General features: G+C 38.6%; 1 protein-coding gene across 1 annotated transcript; it reads right to left on the minus strand.

Annotated features, from left to right (window-relative positions):
* Nucleotides 1-1,558: 1,558 nt before the first annotated feature.
* On the minus strand, nucleotides 1,559-16,233 carry stk33 (serine/threonine kinase 33). Its single transcript, XM_084109910.1, has 13 exons — nucleotides 16,111-16,233; nucleotides 8,162-8,278; nucleotides 7,235-7,348; nucleotides 7,019-7,123; nucleotides 6,714-6,852; nucleotides 5,644-5,729; nucleotides 4,771-4,858; nucleotides 4,419-4,494; nucleotides 4,206-4,315; nucleotides 4,044-4,129; nucleotides 3,629-3,886; nucleotides 2,756-2,854; nucleotides 1,559-2,455 (listed from the first exon to the last, which is right to left on the minus strand). Exons 2-13 carry the CDS (start codon nucleotides 8,276-8,278, stop codon nucleotides 2,243-2,245), a joined length of 1,491 nt encoding a protein of 496 aa, XP_083966036.1. The 5' UTR covers nucleotides 16,111-16,233; the 3' UTR covers nucleotides 1,559-2,242.
* Between the last annotated feature and the right edge of the window lie 756 nt (nucleotides 16,234-16,989).

Below are 16,989 nucleotides of genomic sequence, written 5' to 3' on the forward strand. Positions count from 1 at the left end.
GACTGTTTCCTGCTTTGGCTTCTTTCTGAACTTTTTCTTTTTTTTTCTTTTCTTTTTTTTTTTAGAAAAAGCTGATAAAATTGTGTCTGAAATATCAGTTACTTGATATTAATTTAAAACAACATCACAAACAAAATTATTCGAATGTACTGAATACCAAGGCAATTCGGCCAAAGGTACACAAAGTTAGACCGTTAGATTGCAAGTGTGATATTGGTTTAATACAGTTCTATGAACAATAAATTAATGCTGTTGAAAAGTTTGGGGTCAGTAAGTTTTGGAGGTTTTTTCACAAAAATTTTAAGCAGCACACCTGAGCTTGAGCAACAATTCAGCATATCAGAATGATTTCTGAAGGATCATGTGACGAGTAATGATGCTGAAAAGTCAGCTTTGCCATCACAGGAATAAATTACATATTAAAATATATTCAAATAGAAAACAGTTAGTTTGAATTGTAATAATATTTCACAATATTACTGTATTTTTCATTAAAAAAAAATGCAGCCTCAGCATAAGAAAAAAAAGACATTATGAAACTTATGAACAGTATTAAATAACTAATATTTCAAACACAATATGGCCATTTTGTCCCATATGAAGTAAAAAAAGCAGGATTAGAATTGCAATTCCATGTATGCAAACATGAGGAGTGATACAAACACTGAAACATTCCAGTGCTTGTCCAAATGAGTTATATTGTTTAAAATTATTTTTCAAGACCTAAAAGATAATTATCTTCATATCAACTATTGAATTTGTTATCCGGGTAATATCTCACACCTGATCGTCTGTTGTTATTTACATAGCTGTCATAGCAGATCATTATTTTTGTTTCATAGCAACATTCTGTTAAATCTTCTAGCACAAGGATGGCACTTCATGAATGTGCTTAATAAAAAAATATTTTAATGAAAATAAACATATTGATGCATAAATTATGTACTGACCTTACAAAAGCAACAACGCAGTCAAGGCCTCATGCTTAACAAGGCCCTTTATTCATAATAAGGCAAGCCTTTCATACCTTTTTGCACCCTGATTAATGCGGTCCATCACATCTTCTTTTACTATAAAAGGACAAATTGAAAACATAACAAATGAGTGCAAAGTAATAATGCATTTATATGAATGGAACCTTCAGTCTTGTCCCTGGAATTCCCATGAACACAAACACACACTCGCACACATCCACATGCAAATAGGAGGATTGTAATACAGTCTGAGTGAGTTCTGCTTGACTATTTTAATATTGCATCTATCTTGGGGATTATTCTCTCTTCAGCAGAGAGACCAGTGCTGGAGTGCTGCAGTACTCACAGTATACCCTGCTGCTCTCAACAAGATTAGAGACCCTGCACTTTGACTCCCAATCCTGCTCTCTTCATGGTGTCTAACCACTTGGCGCCCCACCGCTCACAGTCATAGCACATGGCTATAACATTAAAGTGACTTATTTATTTGTGATGCAGGCGTTCTGCACATCTAATAGCGGTAGGAAAAATTCACAGTGTGTGTGCGAGTCACTGAAAATTAGGATAAAAATGCAACAATAGTTACTGTTGGATGGTTTCATTTTAATGGATAACAATATACAACAGCTACCTGATGTGATTTGGCAAATGATGACCAGTGTGATCAACACAACTGCGGAGGAAACAGCAGATCTTCGTAAAATGAATCGACAGAAAACCTGAAGTCCATCAGGATAGCTGTTACTATTGTGGCATTTGCTTTAAAAGTGGTGAATACTATGTTCTGCTTGAATATTGCAATAAATTACTCTGTTATTGCCTATTTACCATTGCAAAACACAGAGCTAAAGCTATTAAACCCTGTTTTATTCTTCACAGTCCTAAACTTCCTTTATTCTCTATAGATAATTTATTTCCTAATAGCATTTCAATGTGCTTCAAGATGACTTATGCACCTTATGTTAGATGCCATGAACAGGCAAATCGATCTCGTGCCACGCAGGGCTCTTGTAGCGATGACTTCATCTGTTCCAGGTCCATAAAAATAAAGCAGGAAAAAAAAACCTAGCAGCTCATCCTCAAGCAAAATATCTAATAACATACATCCTACTAAGGAGATTAAAAACACATTCACATTGGAGGAAGTACAGTTTTACTTTTGATTCATTGTTTTGGCTTAAATAGTCATTCGTGTATCCAGCGGGCCTACCACGCCGCAGTGACCCCCAGGAATTCCTCATCTTTGGCACTGGATGAAACCGTGATGTCTAGCTGCGTTTTTTAGCCCGGAAACCAACAGCTGGATTGGTGGACCGGTGGATAGAAGAGGTGGAGGGACGTGGGGACAAGCTTTCGCGCCTGCTTGAGTTGGATGCTGCAGCTTCTACCAATGATGTTTTGAGACAGGATCCCGAGATGGAGGAGGCCTTGCTGTAGCTTTTTGTGCTTGGCTGAGCAGGGGGTTTGTTACCTGTGTGGGACTGCGGAGATAAGACACTCTCATTCATCTCACAAAAGCGCAACAAACCACACTACTGGACAGTGCTGCATGCTGTCTGACAGCTGCCGGTGAAGGGTTATCTTGGCACCATCTAGTGTCCGTTTAGAGAACAGGCAAATTGTTTTGTTTTGTAAATGCAACCATGGAGATTAGCCATGAAATAGCCAGGATTTCTGTCACATACCTTTTAAGAGACAAAATATCCCTCTTTGACTAAGCACAAATATTTTAGAAAATCAACTGCGAAGCAATTGGAAGCTCAGAGAAGTGAATGACTGACCTGTGCAGTGGATGTATTTGGAGTGTTGCAGGCCTTTGCACCAGACACACTCTTCTTAACACCATTAGAGGATGAGGCTGATAGTTTTTTCTTCAGAGGCTATTGGAATGAAATATATAACACATGAAAAACCACTGGACAGAAGAGAGAACTTTAAAGTATTTCAAGCAAGTCGGTCCACATGGCAGCTATATTAGTATTTCTGATCATGCAAGTGCAACTTCTACAGTACTTAAATTGGGATAGACCAAACTCTATGAAACTGTTTACACCATAAACCTTGAAAAAATGACACCATAAACTTTCTTTAGCTCAAATCAGTCAAAACAATGTATTTAAGCAATACAGGAAGCTGTGTTCTCTTGTGAATATTGTCATAGCTAAAGGCAGTTGTTCTCTGCATTTTACCTCTGCTCTAGCTTCTTTCCTAATCTAGCTTTATAATAAATGTGACATTGCCTACTATGAATATAGATGACTATGTGATGAATTGCTGTGATGTTGTTGTGAAGTTCATTAAGTGGCATCCTTTAACTAGATACTGTATTGTCCTTAACAAGTAAACAATAACAGATCATATTCCAAATGGCTGCAGTGATACACACAGTATTATCTGCGTCACAGCCTTTACTATTTTTAGAAACTGCATCCCTATGACTGCTGTGATGAGGTATTGAGATTCTTCCAGATTGCTCTTGGAAATTTGGCCTGACTGGTCTTTCATGATTAGGGTACACAAAAAACAAAAGAATTATATTTTATTTTATTTTTGAATGCATGAACATGCAGAAATGCTTCAGTTTAGAATATGTATGCACTACCTATAGAGTACAATACCCTGTTTTACAATTAATCTTTACACTGTTTTTTTACCTTCTTGTTTGGGATGGAGGGTTTGCTGCTACTGTTGCTGTCTTTGATGTCGTCAGGATGTGCTGGGGTTACTGAGAGTTCTTCAGAAGTTCTCGGCCCTGACCCTTTGTCCTCAGAAGAAGTGAGAGAGAAGTTGTCCAGTGCCTTGTTTATTGCCACACTCTCTTCGTCCACTGGAGCATTCCGTAACTTAAGCATCATCTCCTGACGCATCATCACTAAGACGTTTGTCTGTGTAACCGTGGTTGAGGTGTCCCCCTTTGAATACAGATTTTCTTTCTTTCAGGTCTTTCTTTCTGACAGGTTCCACATTTAGTCATCCATCAAATTGAAGAGTGCTAATTAGCTGACTTCTGAATCTATAATATGCATGACCTCATTTGAACAGGAGAAAAGAGTAATTGAGTTCTCTTACCGAAATCCAAGGGTTATCTAGCAGCTCATTGGCTGTGATGCGGTGAGCTGGGTCAACTTTCAACAAACACCGTATTACATTTTTGGCTGTAAGATAGAATATAAAATAGTTACCACACTGGCTGAACTGCAATCATAATGGTACGGCAGAGGCGGTTCTAACCGGCATCACTAATGGTGTTCCACACAGGGCCAGAGAAAGTGAGCTCTTTCATAATCATCTCAGAAAGTCTTTCCTTAGGGCTGTATATGAATGGAGGCTCTCCACACAACCTGAAAACACAAAAACACACACAAAGTGCAAGTCAGCGCGCCTGATTGCATGTGAGTCTGTGTTTGTGCAAGAGAAGGAAAACAACAGAGGAGATCTTCTTACAGCATGTACATGATGACGCCGATGCTCCACAAGTCACACTGTTGACTGTATTGGTGACCATTAACCACCTCAGGCGCTGAAAGGGCAAGTCAGTGTGTCAATAATGAAAGATGTTTGAGGCCGGATTAATGTGTGATATCTGATGCGTCTACTCCTTCTCGAATGTTATCAGCTTCACATCACTTAAATTAGGTCATCTTCTCTTTACTGCTCATTTTAATCAGCCCTTCATTCAAATTATTAATCCCCCCCACCCCAACCCCCATAGTAATTTAACAAATCACAGGTTAAAGCCTGATTCCTCATCATTAAAAATAAAATGTGAATGTATGCATTTGAGTGTGTGAATTACCCATGTACATAGGTGTCCCACAAGTGGCCTCTAGCATGTTTTCACTGCCCACACCGCCCATCTTCACAGAAAGACCAAAATCTGTGACCTGAGACCAGAGAAGACAAGACTTTATGTTACTCACAATCTTAGCCATCAAAAATGAAACATTAATTAACATACTGTAAGCACGAACACACTCAAACGTTTCTTTCTTTCCTTGATACCTTTCATCACTAGATTCTGATCTAGTGGAATAGTGAAAGTAATGAACTGCAGACATGCTGCAATTGATCACTGTATCTCACTCGCATTCACTTCTAGATCTCAATTAAAATATTTACGGCCCAAATGGACTTCCATAGTGCAGCCAGTACACACACTCACACAGACTATGAGCACCTGAGCCATATGAATAATATATATGAGGAGTGTATATCGTTTCATTGGTGCGTCAGGGGCGGGCAGGATTAATATCCAGGAGAGATGACCACCTTCTGCCAGATAAAAGCTTTTAATACAGTGCCAGGACAGCGCTGTCTTTAGGCCCCTGTTCTACTCTGATTTATAACACAGCGCTGCCCTGATTCAACCCTCCGCTCCAGGTAGCGGCTTCAGTCGGCTCCCATCAACGCTCTATTCTGCTCCACGCTGTGCCCTGGCTGGCAATTTGTCTCAGAAAAGCCACTTGTGATTCATTTTCTTTGAGAATGTGATATGAAAGGAGTTAGGCAGGAGGTCTGGTGTAATGAGACAGTATTTAAAAAGCAGTTAAAAGGTTTGGGCAAGGAGGACGGTGGGAGAACTAAACAACAGACGAGAATGTCCAGAGGTCCCGCCGTGTTTGAATGTCATACCACATACCTGCACAGAAGTTTTTACCGTCTCTCTCACCTTGATATTGACCATATCGTTATCGTTGCCTTGGTGACAACTCTTCACAAGAATGTTTTCCAGTTTGAGGTCACGATGAACAATGTCTGACAGAGAGAAAGAGGAAACAGAGTAAGGGAGAAATGGGTTTGTATTATTCATAAAGATGAGAGTGGCAAAAATGCAACACACTGGAATAGTAACAGTTTTAAAAATGCTTTAATGACCAATTCAAATGAAATGTTTTGCACCATTCCCTTTTAAATTGCAATTCATTCTGTCACACAATGTAGTTCTCATGTGAACCCAGCATATAGGGCCCACCTCTTCTTCCCACTTTCATCCACATCATAATTCTTCATTACTGCTTCACACGTTAACTGTATGTACTTCAATAGAAATGTGAAAATAATCAAATTATAATCAGCATGTGAGGCTAATATACTGCAATCTCATAAAACACTCCAGTCCTATATACACATTGCAAGTGGCATCATTAGCTCCTCTAGACGTGAGACACACCAGCACTCGGGGACTGTTGAAAAACACACCTATTAATCAGTATTCCTCCCCTGCTCGTTGTTAATGACTCATTAGCCCCATGTAATGGTGTCTCATTGCCAAGCAACGTCCTAAATTACCTCTAACTGCAGATTTCACAAGAAGGAGAGAGAAAGAGAAAAAACACCAAGCATCTTCTAATAAACCCCTCAGACTCAATTAAAATGGGCTGATATTTTGTCTGACAGTTGTTCATTATCTCATTATTAAAACAAGCCTGATTCTCCGTAATGACAGAGGAACTTAATGTGGATGCAATCTTCAGAGTGATTATCGAATATGGGGGAACAAAGGAATCCAGGCCGTTGCATATGACTTAACACAGATGTGAGCAATTTTTCAAACGGGTTTTCGTTTTCTTTTAACGCATTTCTTTAAAGGTAATGCCACTGAAATGAATAAATCAAATTTTAATGATATGTTTCCAGGGTAAGGAAGCATCAATACATTTTATAATTTCCTTAGAAAACTCATGAGAAGTATCTGCTGACGAATGTCAGGAGGAATGTGCTGGATTTTGTGAGTGTCACCTTTTTTGTGCAGATATACAATAGCTTCAAGCAAGCTTTTGATGATGTGTCTGGTCTCCTCCTCAGTGAAGTGCTTTTTTTTCTGCAGGAAATCCTTTAGATCGCCTCCTTCACAAAGTTCAGTCACAAGGTACATCCTCTGAAGAACAGCACACAAACATACATATGTACATTTCTGACTAGAAAGCGTTGTCAAAAACAATCCAGTTGCATACACAGTAGTATGATGTGGTACACAACAGCATAGCTGAGCGAAACTTTAAAGGAAAGAGAACAAAATAGATGTTTCATGTTTTCGCTCTTACCTTTAGTGTCTCAAAGACTTCCTCCAGATGTATAATATGTTCATGTTTCACTTGTTTCATGATGCTGACTTCTCTTTCCAAATGTTTCACACCAGAAGTGCCTGCCTGCATGGATAAAAAGCATTTGTGACACTTAACCCATCCTTGACAACCATGTAAGCAGCTCTCCATCCATTACCTCTGTCAACAGGTGAAACATAATGACCAAACACTTACCTTCTCTTTGTTCACCCTCTTAATTGCCCACTTCCTCTGCGTCTCAATGTGAGTGGCTTCGCAAACAACGCCAAAGTTGCCTTGACCTAATTTCCTCCCAAAGGAATAGATTTTCTAGGCATCCAAATAAAGAGGGCTACATTAGGTGAAGTATTACATACACACTCCTTCTCCTATAGTGACAGTAAACAACGCTCCAGCTCTGACTAATGGGGACAGAATGAGGGTTGGTTTGTTTTTCAGCTTCTCTATACTCCATTAAGTTGAGACCTGAATCCTTAAAGTGGAACTTAATTTTCAAGTTTGCCAGTCTCTGGAGTTTGGGAGAATATAGTATTTCTAATCAAGTTACAAATGATTAAGTTGCTGCCGCAGTTCATTCAATCTCAGGTCTAATTAACTTGATCATTATCTCTGCGCATGCAAGGCTGAGCACTGCCTGCTGCGGATTTGGCAAAGACAGCAGTCGGAAACCTCCTGAGAGGGCGAGGGCAATCAACAGCATAAAGAGGTGTAATTTCCCTCCAGGCCTGATGAGGGCGCTACCAGATTGGAGGGAGATCAGACCATGGCGAGCAAGGCCATGGCTCTGGTGTAAGACAGAAGTGGCCTTTTGCCACTGATATAAAGTCACAGACTTCTGATGGCTGAAAAACAGACTTCAGCAAAGCAAGAACAAAAATTCTGTGTTAGAAATAATCATGCACTGCATCTAGATCACGTGTGTCAAACTCCATTCCTGGAGGGCCACTGTCTTGCAGAGTGTAGCTCCAACCAGCTCCAAAACACCTGGAAGTTTCTAGTCATACTGAAGACCTTGATTAGCTGGTTCAGGTGTGTTTAATTGGGGTGCAAGCTATAAGGACAGTGAGTGGCCCCCCAGGAGCTGAGTTTAACACCCCTGATCTAGATCAAAAAGGGCTCTACCTGTATGCTGGATTCATCCTCAATGCGAGTGTGGGGCACCTCCTTCTCTGCACTGTTTGCACGAGCCCACTGAGAAGCCATTTTCTTTTCAGCTCCAGACACATTTGTATGTGTCATCTAAAAGATGAATCAATTTTTTATAATTTGCATATATAGAGCAACAACATAATCACAAACATGGAAACTCCCACAAAAAGAGATCACAGAATTAGAGACACTAGGGTCTCATTCACTAACCATGCATGCACCCATATTTGTGAATATTTTCACGCAGGAATCATGATTAATCAATTAATTTATTCTAAATTTACATTAGAAAAAAACGAAACTGTATGTGTGTAGAAAATGTCTGTACAGTAGAGCTTGTACTAAAAGCCCTTAGCCTATATGGAGACAACTGTGTATTATGCTAATTAAGGCAAGAGCTTCCTCAAGTAGAATAGTCCAGATCCATCAACATTAGAATTAGAACGGGTTATTTATGCGTGTGCACACCTGAGAAACTTTTCTGTGCATGTATGTACTTGAATGTAATTATTAGTGACAAGTTCAAAAGCTTGTATGTTAAACAATGAATTGTAAAGTTTCAAATAAGATATCTCTTTAAATATTCATTCAGAAGTAAGTGTCTGTCATCACAAACAGTACATGCAATCCAGAGTTTCAACGTCTCAACTGTAACCCCTTAGTAGCTAGACTTCACCTGTCGCTCTCCAATTCACTTGTCACTTTAAAAGAAAGTGTCTAAAGTCTCCACACTAACATTAAGCACAATTTACTCAGCTTAAAAATGTTCTCCAGAGCCAAATTAAATGTAAAGCAATTATGGTGTGATGAGTGGGAGCGGCGAAGTGGATCCGCCACACAGACAAGAGATTAAATATTAATGAGGAAATAGTGTCTTTAACCTCTCCTCTCTCAGCGGCATTATCAAGACCCGCTGACAGGTTCTCTCATAACAGCACTGTCTCTCCTATTACTGACCATCTATCTGCTAAACAAAATGGTTGTGACACATTCTGGACACTCCTATCAGCTCAATTAGAGTTGTGTGATAAGAGTACTTAAGGTCAAAGTATAGCATGAGGTTCCCTCTGAACAGGCCTGGGAAATGAGGAAAAACGATCCGGACATAGAGACATCTCAGAAGCTGTCACTTCTTGCAGCGCTGGCTTCTACAAATACAAGAAGTCGGATGTGTAAAAGAGTTGTTTCTGAGGTGGACGGCAAAATATTGCTGAACCTGTGCTTTGTTAGTAGAGAGGAATTGTGAACCCCTCTTCAAAAAAAGCTCTTAAACTTCAAAAACTGAGTGGCATTGATGAAAAGGTGCATCAGCATTTCACTCGGGTAAAACAACAGCATGGTTAACAGTAAGCCAAAGCCAAAATTGAGCCATAAATGACATAAAAGCCCAATTTCAAAAGCGCTAAGATCAGAGGGCTGAACAGTATATTGAAAGCACTTTCTTTATACTTAGCGCTGAATATTGATTAACATTACAGTTTTTCTAGTCTGTCGAAATGGATTTGTCTTATTGAGGTTGAAGGTCTTGCTGAGAACAAATTAGAATAAATTTAACACTCCTTCTGCAATTTAAGATCTTTTTTATAGGAATTTTCCTTGTGTCTGATAACATCAGCAACATACACACCGTTTCAGACTCAGAGTACATGCATTTCTCGCCAGGCCACTTTTCTCATCTTTAAGCTAGGCTTACAGAATTCTGTTTTTGCAGCTACAGAAGCAAAACATCTACACAAACACAAATTTTCAATGAGCACAAAACGAAAAACCCAAGCAAACAAAAATAGGCAAGAAGGTAATAAGCCTCACAGATTCAGATTCATTCTAAGAGAGCCATATTTTTGATGCCTCACAGAATATAGGCCTACATCAGCTAAGAACCATTCCACAGACCTCCCAGATTTCTGGAAGCACTCAAAGGAAAGTAATTATGGCAGATAGAATGTCCACAATTGATCCTCTTGAATTTTTCATTTCTTGGCCATAACAGTAAAAACCCCATTAGGCCCTAGTGCTTGTTTACTGATTGTTTATGGACTCAAATGTGCATTGTTTCTCTTGACTATGGAAGGTGCTGTCTCTGGCTTGAGCCCGAATTAAATGTGACGCTAGTATGATGTCTGAACACACAAAGATAATACAGGGCCTGGATAGAGTTCTCTTCTACTCTTTTCTCTCTGCCACATACAATTTTCTTCCTACTTCCTTCCCCTCATCTCTCTCTCCTCTTCTTACTTCATTTCTTCTTATATCTGAATTCTTTCTGATTTTTTTTTTTTTTTTAATTGATGCTATGCTGTACATTTTAAACTATGTGAAAAAAATGAATGTTTGAGTGTAAATTAATGATTTCTATAGTTCTATTACAAAAGACTAACAGGGCAAATAGTGAATACAAGAAAAAATAAAATAAAATATTACCAATTAAAGCAATATTCCCAGGAGTATGTGTTTTGTTTGAAACATTTTGAATTTTTTTAATAAACAAAATAAGATGAAACACCTTAAATATTTCTTAATAAATTGCCATGAATACTTGACCAATAATATTATTTGCAGAGGCCAAGCATTTGTTGTATGTTATTAAAGCATTTATGAAATATTATTGATATATTTAAGATATGCTAGAAAGATGCCATAGTTTCAATCGCAATTGTGTTATTTGAAGGTCATTGACTGTTGGTTTACAATTAATCTGAGATACACAAAGCAAACTGAAATCAAATATTGCATGATGCTGTGGTCTCCTGATCTACTCTTACTAAAGGTTTTACTCTTCTTATCTGCAGCTTATTTATTCATTGACAGGTGCCTTTGATGAAAAATGATAAACGTCACAGTCTTAATGAAGCTTGGAATTACATTACCAAGTGATGTAGTGCCTTGCTTGTCTAGACTGATAACACTATTGGAGTCATTTAACCTCATAATCATAATTTACCTGAGTGCTTCACCTCACCATACTACATGATGTTTTCTTGTTTAACGTGAAGTGTAGGTTTGTAATGGACTGCCAATTGCTATAGTCCAACCACTCACAACAAAAGTAATTATATTTAGTTGTTGAGCTCACGATTTGAATGATGTGATGAGGTTACATGTTAAAAGACTGTGTGGTACAAATAATGGCAAGAACGCATGTATTTCTATTTAGTTGTCTCTGTGAAATGAATGCAAATACATAGCATACAGTACTACCAGTGTAATGTGATTAACAAACAAATGATTTTTATGAGACAGGTCTTTTAAAGAATCATTCAGAGAGACTCTCACAAGTTACCAGTGTGAATCATTCTGATGAATCATTTACATAATGAACTGACTGAATCCATCAGATCCATTACTGAATCAATATCTGACTCACTTACTGAACATCAAGTTATTGTTACTTTCATTTATTTCATCTTTAAATAAAATAACTTATTATGGTTTTAACAATTATGAAACTTAAAAACAATATTACTGACTGGTTATTAACCTTTTGTGAAAGATAAACATTTTTGCAATAAATTATGTTTTAATAAATAAAACATGATAAAGCAGGAGCCATGAGGGAAAAGTCCCCTGATTCCCATTATCACTATGGCAAACATACAGTCAACATATTGTTTAACATACACAAGTGATTCTCTCTTGGATATGTGTAAATCTATCAGGGCACTGGACTTTTAACAGGCAGAACCCAGGTGGTCAAGATGGGAAACATAACCTCATCCATAAAAATAATTAAGATCAGCACTCCACAGGGCTTTTGCCTCAGTCCTAATTATACTCGTTATTCAACCATTCACTGCTTCTCTACACTTCGAGCAGCAGCATCAAATTTCCTGACAACAACACCATTTTTGGGTTAATCGGTGATAATGACGAGTATATACAGGGACCCACTGCAGGAGAGGATTGCATTATAACAACAGTCTAGCTTTGAATTCCAATGAAACAAAAGTGAACTTGAGAAAAAAAGGACAACGCACAGCCCAATCTGCATTAATGACTCACCTGTTGCAATCATTAACAATTCTTCAAACTGCAAATATCTGAGGAGCTCAGCTAGACACCAACATTCCACATTAGAAAGGGCTCATCAATCAATGCCTTTGTTGCAGTGCTTAAGGAAGTAAGCAAGCACACCCCTGTGAGCTTTTACCATGGAATTCAATGGTTAGCATGCATAACTGTCTTGTATGCAAAAACAATTGTTTAGGTTCTACCTCAGGTTGGTCACAAAGGGACTCTTGACATATCGCTTATAACATTGCATATGGGAAAGCAATATGCACCAACCATCTTCCCAAATTTGTAATGAGGCACACTTATAAACCAGCTGTTGTCCACAAAAGAGAAGCTTTAATGGTTCCCGTCGGATTTACGGCAAAATAAAAGCTAAATGGTTCAACATTTGAAAATGACATTAAGACATTTTCTTAAGACATTAAGACATTTTATAATAATAGAATTTTACAATTGTACTGTACAAATATTTTTCTTTAAATACTCAATTCCTTATTTTACAGGGAAATATTACTTGTGATTACTTGTAATAGTAATATTTCTTAGTCTGCTTAATATGTTTATACTAATAATAATAACATTAACAATAACAATTATTATTATTATTTTATAGTCACATTGATATATAATATAATCACAACATTTTGTGATTATATATCAATATGACTATAACAAAATAATCTGGAGCTTTTTTTATATTGCATTTTAAATTCATCACAAAACATGATTTTTTTCCCCCAAATCGTGCAGCCCTAATCATAGCTGATAACATGGTTCAAAGAGCTGTTTACAGCTGACACTCTCCCATTGTTTAGCTGATGATTGAAGGGAGCTGGGATGACGATGTCTGAATTATGGTCTACAAGCATATTTGTGGATACTGTGACTGACAACCTGCCACCAAGTTGTCACGTTTCTGTTTGTATTTAGACTTCCTCTGTTCATTGTGTTCAGTTTCTAGCCACTCCTCCTTCATTAGTTCATCCCAAGCCTGTTTGTTACTATGGTTTCTGTCATTGAGTTCATTTGTCCCAGCTGTGTCTCGTTTCCCTCATCTGCTCTGTGTATTTAATCCCTGTGTTTTGTCCTGTTCAGGGTCTGATGTTGTTAATGTTAAGATGGTTGTTCTGTCCTGGTTCTTAGTCTCGTTTAAGTTTACGTTTAGGTTTAAGTTTATTGTTAATAAAGTCTGCTGCTAATAAAGTCTGCTGCACAGAAATCCTGTTTCCTCGTTGCTGCAACCAGAAACCTAACAGAATGACTGACTGCAAGTGAATATGGATTTGGCAGCAGCCTTCATCGATCTCCACCACCAATGTCTACCTCTTAGGGATTACTAGGAATTGCCAAATTCTGTGAGTTGGTGGAATTTTCAAATCTGGATGATACCAGCCTCAAGACCATGTATTGGGTTGGAGCACAGGGTGACCTATTATTAGACCTTCCAGAAATGGGTAACTACTCGTGGAGAGAATACGTTTGCCAATGTATAGCTTCAATCCAAGTTCCTGCTTCAACCCATGAGCCCACAACCATCATGGCCGCCGACATTCCAGGGCTTCATCCCGAGATGGCTGCCATTCCAGAGTCTCGTCCCGTCAAGGCCGCCGCCCTTTCAGAGTCTTGTCCCGTCGGGGCCGCCACGCCCGAGCCAGAGACTTCAGCCAAGAGGGCCGCCGCCATGCATGAATGTACCTGTCCACGGATGCTGTCTCCGAGATGCTCATCCCCGAACGACCGGTTCTGCCCTGGACTCCTAAACCAGCGACGCCCTGGTGGCCCCCTGAACTACCAGGACCTCCCTTGCTCCCTGTATCACCGGTAACGCCTGTATCCTGTCCTGCCTATGCTAACCCTCTTGATTGTTTATGATGCGCCTTCTGGGACGGGGAGGTAAAAAAAATATATATATATTTTTAAAAATGTTTAAACTAAGCATTGTTTGCCTGTAAACTAACAGGAATAAGTTTCATTGGCTATAGAGACCTCACCAGACAGGTGCCAGAGTATAATATGTAGATTGCTGATGCCAAGGCACAGTAAGTACAGTGTCTGCCTCAGACAGAAAATCCTTCTTGATCTTACTATCAATATGTGACAGGAGAAACCTCATTCTTACAGGCCAAGTGTCATTGCCTACTGGGGAGGAAAATCAGTGAGAGCCTCAGCAACTAAAACCACCTGAGAAAGACTGTCTCCTCTTACAGAGCAGACTCAAGCAGTGCCTACCACTGGGCACTCAAGTTTCGCCTGGCACCGTCAAACCAACATCAGCCAGAGAAGCTCACATAAGCAGAGAGACTTGAGGGAAACGCTTTATGCATTGTGAGACTTCAGTGTAAAACCAAAAGTGCTCAGTTTGAAATGGGCTACTGTTTAATCTTCAGTACTTTACAATAGCAATATTCTATATGTATTTTTATTACATAAGGGGCAGAGCAGTAAGGGGAAAAATTCAAAGTAAAGGCCCCGTTATACTTTAATCGAAATAGAAGAACAAACTGATGTGACATAATTTAGAACAAAATCAAGCCGAAATGTAGTTTGTTTTGGGAGTCCGAAACAGCTTCACAAAGCAAACACCCTTCGTTCTACCATTGGTTTGTGGTGATTAAGTAATGGGTATGTGTGCAAGGAGGCTCTGCCTTCTTTCACGTGAAAATCTTTTCTGTTGTTGTTTATTTTAATATTGAGAGAGAAAAGCATGCAGCACATATTTACATATTCATCTAAACGCTGCTCTCAGCAGTGTGGGCAGCGTCAGATGTTTGATAACCGTAACTCACGTATTTCGAACTTCGTTTTATCCCAAAACTAAGAACAAAAAAGAACTTTGCCGTGAGTAGCCTATATCGGGGCCTTAACCCTAGACATATGATTGACCAGTTCTGAAATATAGTGGTTTTTTCCAAAACTGAAGGAAGCTACCTTGCTTCTCAGCCATGATACACAGTATTTTGTGTATGTGCTTGAAAGGAAATTTGTTACATCTTAGTATACAGGATGTGATGCAAACAGTGGATTCAGGTGTGCCTTCCTACCTCCATATAGCCTACTGGCAGCATTTTTCTGCTTTTGGCCCCAGCCATTAACCTATGTCATAACAATAATTTTATCTTTTCCACACAAAAAAAAACTCTTTATCTCAAGAATTTGACATAGAATGATAAAATTATACTACACTGCATATTGGTTTATAACCCACTCCGAAACAGACTTGTTATAGCACAAAGCCTATTTTGTAGGCCAAAACGAGACCTGGCACAACCAAGGCAATATTCAGTAGCTTAAAGCCAATAATTATTTAAATCTCGTGCAAGTAGCAATTAACTCCCTGTGACCTGTTCCAGCTAAATATAATTATCTGGCATAGAACCTGCATAATAATAGATGTTTTATTGCTCCCTTATGTTTCAAAACACCAACTATGCTTGGCTATTGAGTGCTTATAGGTGACTATATCCTGAGCATACGAAAATCAGGTTCTTCAGTTTATAAATACAACTGCTTAGTTCTCTTTGTGTCTTTTTATCGGAACAAAATAATTCCTTATTTCTGTTTTATGGGATCTTCTTTTTTTCTCAACTGTAATGGACGGTTGTTAGCCAAGCAAAATTCAAAAGTTGTTTTAGTCGTATTGAGGTGCAAAATAGGATTAATAACATATAAGGCTTTTAACATTATGGTTCTACTTACATTACGACTACAGGAACATCTTCATTGTATTTTCTGCGAGAAATGGTCGAGTTAGAGTTATTTAAGAGCACATTAGTGAGATGAATATTACACTGTCTGCTGCTCCGGACCACGTTGCTATAGCAACATAGAGCGCTTGGCCAGCTCGCGCTTCCTCTTTCAATGAAAGTTTACGAGACATTAACACAACACGCTTTTTGTAAATACACACTTACCTTTCATATAGATTGTTGTGTTTGCGATGGCCTTTTCATTTGTTATGCCTCTTGCAGGTCATCGAAAACCTTGATGCAAGAGAATTTAACACTTGCGGTTGTCAAAACTTTCCTCCCTCGAGAGGGAGGGAGAACTACGGTATGGTGCGAGGGACATCACGAGAACGAGACACCTGCACACTGCAGTTCCTGTATGTAAAGAACCAATTCAAAAACTGAAAACATGAATCCTAAGTAGGTTACTATTTTCATGTCACGACCCAGGTTGATTCTAGCTCTTCACCAGTAGGCTAATGGTGCACAATATATGGTATGATACTTTTATATCGGCCTATATCACGAGAGTGCTCGCGAGCCCCTGCCCTATTTCAAAATTAATCTAAAGTGCCTTTTTCCAACAAATATCAATGATAATATTGTGGTCAATAAAACAAAATGCATTTGATTATAATTAACATGACAATGTGTACAAAACTAAAGTAGCCTAGCCTAAATTCACGTTTATTTTTACGTATCTGTCAGTCTGAGGTGTCGTTGCTATAATGCGTTGCTATGGGTTGCGTCAAGTTGCGTGTGTCTTGCTTCGGTCTTGACTGACGGGGTCCGTGTGTGGACGGCAGGCATAGCCGTAGCAAAAGTTATGCGTTTTAAAATTAAAATGCTCTAGTGTAAACGTAGGTATCCCACAATCTGATCGGGAACCGATGCTCTCGAGCCAAATATGGTTGGCTCGACGGCAGGAAAAAAATAAACCACATTTTTTTTTTTTTTTTTTTTTTTTTTTTTTTCAATAATAAAAGGTTATGTGTCGATTCAATTAGAAATCCACATATCACATATTTTTTAAATATTACATAATTCAATGAATTTTGTTTGTCA

The sequence above is a fragment of the Abramis brama genome, assembly GCF_963993115.1.
Source record: "Abramis brama genome assembly, chromosome: 3".
NCBI lineage: Eukaryota > Metazoa > Chordata > Actinopteri > Cypriniformes > Leuciscidae > Abramis > Abramis brama.